The sequence below is a fragment of the Nanorana parkeri genome, unplaced genomic scaffold, assembly GCF_000935625.1.
Source record: "Nanorana parkeri isolate BGI_ZX_2015 unplaced genomic scaffold, ASM93562v1 scaffold351, whole genome shotgun sequence".
NCBI lineage: Eukaryota > Metazoa > Chordata > Amphibia > Anura > Dicroglossidae > Nanorana > Nanorana parkeri.
This window is the reverse complement of record NW_017306619.1, coordinates 515368-523213: the sequence shown is the minus strand read 5'-3', so window position 1 is coordinate 523213 and position 7846 is coordinate 515368. Positions and strand designations below refer to the sequence as shown.

Genomic DNA, 7846 nt, shown 5'->3' with positions numbered 1-7846 from the left:
AAAAGCACCCCCCCCTCCCCCCGTATTAGTTCTCCTTTAACGAATAATGATGATTTGAAATCGCTGTCACACTGCACGTAATCATATGCGATGCGATCAGTCACTATCCCTGGACGCAGAGATTGCGCAAGAATACCAAATCTGCCGCTTTCAATTTCTGCCACTGTCACCCGATCATTAACTTGAACGGGTCACAGCTGCCGCTTGTCTACAGCAGATTTTGGGATTCCTGCTGCAGGAAATTGCAAGTTCCTGACGCAGGAATCCCTAAACGCACCTGCATTGCGTGAACGAGGGCTAAGGGGTTGTTTTCTAAACCTTTCACCCAGCATATACCGGGGCGAATGCTGATTGCATGGCACTAGATGGAGCCGGGGAGCATAGGAAAGTCCTATTCTCCTTAGCTGCATCCTGTGGGGGTAGTTCCATCGCGTGAGCCGCGCTGGGTGGAAGATTTATAACTCCGCCCCTAAATGTGTTCTTTACTCCAGATATAAGAACTGACTCTACTCTCTCATCAGGAGTTTGCTGAAGCCTGCAAGCGGGAAGGTCCGGAGAAGGATGAGCGGAGCGTGGACCGTGTTGGCGGGCTTCTAGTACTCGGTGGTCGGCTTCGGCTGGCCATGAGGAATGGGTCTGCCTGGTTTCGGCCAGGTGGACACGAGTGCCTTGACCCCCGGGGGGTCACGGATGGGCCCTGTCTCTTCGGGAGATGGACCCTTTAGATAGCACCCCTTCCGTGCACTTTTTTGTGTGTTCACATGCACTTTTTTTGTTCACATTTTGGGTGTTTCGTAAGCATGCTCCACGGGCTTAAAACAAAAAAACACTCGCCTACAATGTGAGCGCGTTTAGGTTTTCCTGCAGCAGGAATCCCAAATCTGCCATTTACAAGTGGCGGGGGTCACCCGTTCAAAGGAGAACTATGGGGTCAGGGCTTTTCCCCATAGTTCTCCTTAGGGTAACGGGAGGACACAAACTAGCGTCCTCCCGTCACCCCAAGCTTAGTGTATATAGGGAGCTACTGCTCGCGGTATACTGAGACGCCGCAGCTGAAGCGGATCCCAACAATTCTGTCTGGATCCGCCCAGCTGCATGAGTGACAACTGGCTCTGCCTATCTAGAGGCAGAGCCAGCTGTACCCTCCCCCTCCCCAGTCGGTTCCGCCAGTCAGCGCTGGCGGATCGGAGCGGGGGGAATCCAGCCCCTCCCCCTGTCACGGCAGAGAGCCGTGACAGGATCGAGAGGTGAGCGAACGCCGGTATGTGTTCTCTCACCTCCCGATCTACTGAGCCGACCTGTGACAGTCTCATTGTCACAGGTCGGCTAGAACTATGAGGTGAGTGAAAAGCACCCCCCCCTCCCCCCGTATTAGTTCTCCTTTAACGAATAATGATGATTTGAAATCGCTGTCACACTGCACGTAATCATATGCGATGCGATCAGTCACTATCCCTGGACGCAGAGATTGCGCAAGAATACCAAATCTGCCGCTTTCAATTTCTGCCACTGTCACCCGATCATTAACTTGAACGGGTCACAGCTGCCGCTTGTCTACAGCAGATTTTGGGATTCCTGCTGCAGGAAATTGCAAGTTCCTGACGCAGGAATCCCTAAACGCACCTGCATTGCGTGAACGAGGGCTAAGGGGTTGTTTTCTAAACCTTTCACCCAGCATATACCGGGGCGAATGCTGATTGCATGGCACTAGATGGAGCCGGGGAGCATAGGAAAGTCCTATTCTCCTTAGCTGCATCCTGTGGGGGTAGTTCCATCGCGTGAGCCGCGCTGGGTGGAAGATTTATAACTCCGCCCCTAAATGTGTTCTTTACTCCAGATATAAGAACTGACTCTACTCTCTCATCAGGAGTTTGCTGAAGCCTGCAAGCGGGAAGGTCCGGAGAAGGATGAGCGGAGCGTGGACCGTGTTGGCGGGCTGGGGAGCAGGTAAGGGATTGGATGCGGTGCAGGAGTTCTATCCCAGCCGTATATTTAACAAAAACTAAACCGGTAAAGAAGAACCCCAATTATTGATCTTTGCTGCAGAGGGGCTCCCGACTCCCCTTCTTTTTTTCCCCCCTGCACATTACAGCCCCATGTTCTGCATGCCGGGCACCTTTGTGTATTCTCCTCCGCCAATAGCTTTGTGGGAACTTCCAGTTGCATGACCGCGACCCTCGGCACCCGCTTCTTGACATCGTAAGCCCCCCCCCTCCCCGTAGTTTTTAGGACTGCAGGGATGACGTAATGATGCCGCCACGGCAGATGGCGATCATTACTATTGGCCAAAATAGCGGCCAAGCCCACAGTCGCTTGAACCGCACAGACTTCTGGGACATGTAGTGCCTGCGTCGCTGCTGCTCCCTGCCCAATGCCATTACACAGGAAGGAGAAGAATGGGACTGGAGGAGTCATGTGTCGGCTACAGCACAATCCTAATAATAAAATAAGCGCAGAAAGAGCGAGTGTTTTTAAGTTATACTCGCAGTGTTTTTTTTTTCTTTCTGTTAATTATTTTTTATTCACTTGCAATGTGCTTCTGCTATCAAATCTGTGGACTCCAGGGAAAGTCAGTTCCCTAGCACAGCTCCTCCCCCTTTGCAGGTCACTGCCTGATCTCTTCCAGGAGTAGCTTATATCTGTGCTGGACCAGCTCCTCTACTCCTCCCCTCCCTAATAACCTTTTATGTATCTGTCAGGGGAGGTGTGAAGGGCAATGCTATAGAGCAATGGTTCTCAACCTGTGTAACCTCAGGACCTATATGTGTCCTCGGTCATTAAGTCACGACCCAAATCTGCAATGTCTGCACTGCAATGGAACACACGGCATTAGGGTACAGCGCGTTCCGGCGCGGGCGTACGAACTGCGGTTGGGAGGTGCGTTTGGTGTACCATTTACATGAATGGCCATGCAACACAACTCCCGCACCAGAAAGTCTCTCTTCCTTATGAGAACTGGAGTGGACCCTCAGCCTAGGGTCCGGTGTGGGCTGCTGTGCTGTGACGGAGCTCCATCCATATGTGCATTGCTTGTCCAGCTTCTGGAGAGCCAGAATGTGATGTCACTCCGGTTCAGGCTCCTCTACAGGACACGTGAGGGAGCTGTAAGCAATGCACGTATGTATGGAGCTCCCTCGCGGCCATAACCTCAGCCCACCCCACCTCACCTCAAGCTGACACTCGGCGCCGGGCAGCATATTCTGAACGGCTGCTTTGCATGAGAACCGACAACGCTGCGCTAGGAGTGACAGCTCTGAGTCTGCTGACATCATATCCAAGATGGCGGCTCCCCCAGCAGAAGCCTCAGTGCTGTTGGATGTGTAAACAGGGGAGGTTTTTACAGGTAAATAATCTGCATAACGTTTGTTAAAGGAGAACTATGGGGTCAGGGCTTTTCCCCATAGTTCTCCTTAGGGTAACGGGAGGACACAAACTAGCGTCCTCCCGTCACCCTAAGCTCAGTATTTAGGGAGCTGCTGCTCGCGCTATACTGAGCCGCCGCACCTGAAGCGGATCCCGACATCGATGTCGAGATCCGCCCAGCTGCGTGACTGACAGCTGGCTCTGCCTATCTAGAGGCAGCTGTGCCCACTCCCTCCCCCGTCTGTCCCGCCAGTCAGCGCTGGAGGGGGGGAATCCCTGCAGGGAGCCGTGAGTGACAGTCTTGGCTCTCTGCAGGGATAGATCAAGAAGTGAGCGAGCGGCGGTATGTGTTCACTCACTTCCTGATCTACTGAGCCGACCTGTGACAGTCTCATTGTCACAGGTCGGCTAGAACTATGAGGTGAGTGAAAAGCACCCACCTCGTAGTTCTCCTTTAAATGCTTTTATGATGTTATAGGAACATTTTTGTTGTTGAACTGAATGGTTCTGGTGACAGGTTCTCTTTAATGACCGCACCCTGTTCTATGTCACTTGTGTCCCTGCAGCGTTTCCTCTGCGCGCACAACGCTTTCCAAGGAGGACAAGGAGGCCACTAAAATGGGTTTCTCCATCTTCACTGTAAGTCTTTTATATTTCCTGTCGCCATGGGAGACGACGCCTCGGGATGATTTTTGGCGCTCGGAGCCATGGAGCGAGTATCAGCAAAACAGCAGAATTCATTAAATGTTCAAGAGCAGCTCATTGTTAAAGTGTTTAAAGACCGGACTGTCAGCGGAAAATCTAAGACTGAACGTGCGAATTGTGGCCGTCAGCGACTAGTCAATGTTAGGGCAGAACGGGGGAGGGGCAAGACTGGTACAAGACAACAGAAGGGCGACAGCGCCGTGTCAGATTCCTCACATCACCTTTCACCATCTCGTGGAGTCACGAGGCGGGCCAGCGAAGTACTGATGGGGGGAGGGGGGGTCATAATCATCCGGCCACTCAGTGTATAACGTATGCTTGCTTTCATTCCGTACAACGTGATGGAAATGTGACGCCGAAGATCAGCCTACGTATTGATTTCTGGTTATTCCTCGCAGCACCAAAAAGGCGGAGAGCGCCCGGAAGCGCCGAGCGACAAGAGGAAAGCGGAAGGAGGAGAGGAGGACAAAGCGTCCAGGTGATTGTACCCCCGGCATGGCGGTCGCTGCGGTCCCTTCATTCCCTGATTGTCCCTCCCTCTGCTACGCAATGCTGAGATCAGAGAGAGGGCGGTGACGGGTCCGCCGGCCGGCCTGACGTTCCATTTCCGGCCCCTCCCTCTGGTCATCGCTGTGTCATGTGTTTCAGGTCAGCGAGCAGGAAAAAGGCCAAAAAAGAGAAAAAGAAGAAGAAGAAGAAACAGAAGAAGGAAAAACACCGAAGAGCCGATTCTTCATCATCATCAGAGGAGGAGGACAGGTGAGATCTACACCCCCTGCCCTACCACCCTAGTCTGCCCTACACCCCCTGCCCTAGTCTGCCCTATACCCCCTGCCCTACTACCCTAGTCTGCCCTATACCCCCTGCCCTACCACCCTAGTCTGCCCTATACCCCCTGCCCTACTACCCTAGTCTGCCCTATACCCCCTACCCTAGTCTGCCCTATACCCCCTACCCTAGTCTGCCCTATACCCCCTGCCCTAGTCTGCCTTATACCCCCTGCCCTAGTCTGCCCTATACCCCCTGCCCTACTACCCTAGTCTGCCCTATACCCCCGGCCCTACCACCCTAGTCTGCCCTACACCCCCTGTGGTTATACCCCGGTCTGCTCAGCACCCTCTTCAGGGACACACTAGTCTGCTTTTACACTCACTGGCGTTACACTCTAGTCTGATCAGCACCCCTTGGGGTTACACCCTAGTATCATGTCCAGTACCGGTGGCCTTACCCTAGTCTGTGCTGCACCCCCTGCAGTTACTCTCTAGTCTGCTGCTCTTCCTGTTGTGCGTTTTATTGAAGGATAAAAGCCGCTCGTTTCCTGCGCATTACCCGAAGTCACCCGATATTATGGTACTGACCACTAGAGGGAGCTCTTGTACAGCCCAAATATAGGAATCACTATACACAGTGTATACATTGTCACTTCCTGCCAGCAAAGAGGCTCCACTAACGGAGAGATGGAGGATGTCATCGCTGACCTCTCCTCATGAAATGCTACTTATCTGGCTGCCAACCTGATCCATTGCACCTTGCTTATCACATATAAGTGCATACTTGTTTATTGAGAAATATTATCCAGATTGAAGTATGAGCAGACATGGGAACAGACCCAGGAACTCAGCTCAGAGATGGTGGGATCCCCTCATAATGGGCACAGCGGGTGTACAGACCCGGGAACTCAGCTCAGGGATGGTGGGAGCTCCTCATAATGGGCACAGCGGGTGTACAGACCCGGGAACTCAGCTCAGGGATGGTGGGAGCTCCTCATAATGGGCACAGCGGGTGTACAGACCCGGGAACTCAGCTCAGGGATGGTGGGAGCTCCTCATAATGGGCACAGCGGGTGTACAGACCCGGGAACTCAGCTCAGGGATGGTGGGAGCTCCTCATAATGGGCACAGCGGGTGTACAGACCCGGGAACTCAGCTCAGGGATGGTGGGAGCTCCTCATAATGGGCACAGCGGGTGTACAGACCCGGGAACTCAGCTCAGGGATGGTGGGAGCTCCTCATAATGGGCACAGCGGGTGTACAGACCCGGGAACTCAGCTCAGGGATGGTGGGAGCTCCTCATAATGGGCACAGCGGGTGTACAGACCCGGGAACTCAGCTCAGGGATGGTGGGAGCTCCTCATAATGGGCACAGCGGGTGTACAGACCCGGGAACTCAGCTCAGGGATGGTGGGAGCTCCTCATAATGGGCACAGCGGGTGTACAGACCCGGGAACTCAGCTCAGGGATGGTGGGAGCTCCTCATAATGGGCACAGCGGGTGTACAGACCCGGGAACTCAGCTCAGGGATGGTGGGAGCTCCTCATAATGGGCACAGCGGGTGTACAGACCCGGGAACTCAGCTCAGGGATGGTGGGAGCTCCTCATAATGGGCACAGCGGGTGTACAGACCCGGGAACTCAGCTCAGGGATGGTGGGAGCTCCTCATAATGGGCACAGCGGGTGTACAGACCCGGGAACTCAGCTCAGGGATGGTGGGAGCTCCTCATAATGGGCACAGCGGGTGTACAGACCCGGGAACTCAGCTCAGGGATGGTGGGAGCTCCTCATAATGGGCACAGCGGGTGTACAGACCCGGGAACTCAGCTCAGGGATGGTGGGAGCTCCTCATAATGGGCACAGCGGGTGTACAGACCCGGGAACTCAGCTCAGGGATGGTGGGAGCTCCTCATAATGGGCACAGCGGGTGTACAGACCCGGGAACTCAGCTCAGGGATGGTGGGAGCTCCTCATAATGGGCACAGCGGGTGTACAGACCCGGGAACTCAGCTCAGGGATGGTGGGAGCTCCTCATAATGGGCACAGCGGGTGTACAGACCCGGGAACTCAGCTCAGGGATGGTGGGAGCTCCTCATAATGGGCACAGCGGGTGTACAGACCCGGGAACTCAGCTCAGGGATGGTGGGAGCTCCTCATAATGGGCACAGCGGGTGTACAGACCCGGGAACTCAGCTCAGGGATGGTGGGAGCTCCTCATAATGGGCACAGCGGGTGTACAGACCCGGGAACTCAGCTCAGGGATGGTGGGAGCTCCTCATAATGGGCACAGCGGGTGTACAGACCCGGGAACTCAGCTCAGGGATGGTGGGAGCTCCTCATAATGGGCACAGCGGGTGTACAGACCCGGGAACTCAGCTCAGGGATGGTGGGAGCTCCTCATAATGGGCACAGCGGGTGTACAGACCCGGGAACTCGGCACAGTCCAAAAATCTCAGTTCCTAAGCAACTGACCCTTTTATAAGATCTGATTTGATGTAAACTCTAAAATAAAGTGACATTGAATTTTCGTGCCGTGTGATATAAGAAATGTTTTGTTTTTATTTTGGAAAACCATTTGTTGTCAAGCTTTTTTTTTCGGGTTTACATCTCCTTTAAGTCTGGTTGCCATGGGATACGGCAGGCGGCAAAGGCCGGTAACGTCTGCTTTAGCACTCCTGAATATTTTAAGTACGGATTTAGCATTGTAGGACCTTTTCCTCACTGGAACCTCAGGAGTCCATGGTCACCCCCGTGGCTGCGGCCGCCCCCTACATGGCTGCACTTTTACCCTCTCTCCCCCAAGCCTCCCTCCGAAGCCATGGTGATTTTGTTTGTTGTGTTCCCCTCCGGCCCGACAAAGGCCGTGTTGTTCCGTCACTGACAGCCCCCCCCTGTCCCCTTCTATTGTCAGGCGGAGAAGAGCGGGCAATCCATCATCGTCCCGTCACCCTGGAGCCTGCGGGGCTGACGGCCATTCATCAGACGCCCGGGACTCGCCCAGGACGCGG

The 7846-nt window shown here is 54.2% G+C and overlaps 1 protein-coding gene across 1 annotated transcript in view; it reads left to right on the top strand.

Moving 5' to 3' along the window:
• The window catches only part of CUNH1orf35 (chromosome unknown C1orf35 homolog), a 15203-nt gene that overhangs the window by 7066 nt on the left and 291 nt on the right, over positions 1–7846 (top strand). Inside the window, exons 5-9 of the mRNA XM_018558633.1 lie at positions 1868–1947; positions 3930–4002; positions 4467–4546; positions 4726–4827; positions 7750–7842. Of these exons, the coding sequence (XP_018414135.1) occupies positions 1868–1947; positions 3930–4002; positions 4467–4546; positions 4726–4827; positions 7750–7842 (428 nt within the window). The remainder of the gene's footprint in view (positions 1–1867; positions 1948–3929; positions 4003–4466; positions 4547–4725; positions 4828–7749; positions 7843–7846) is intronic.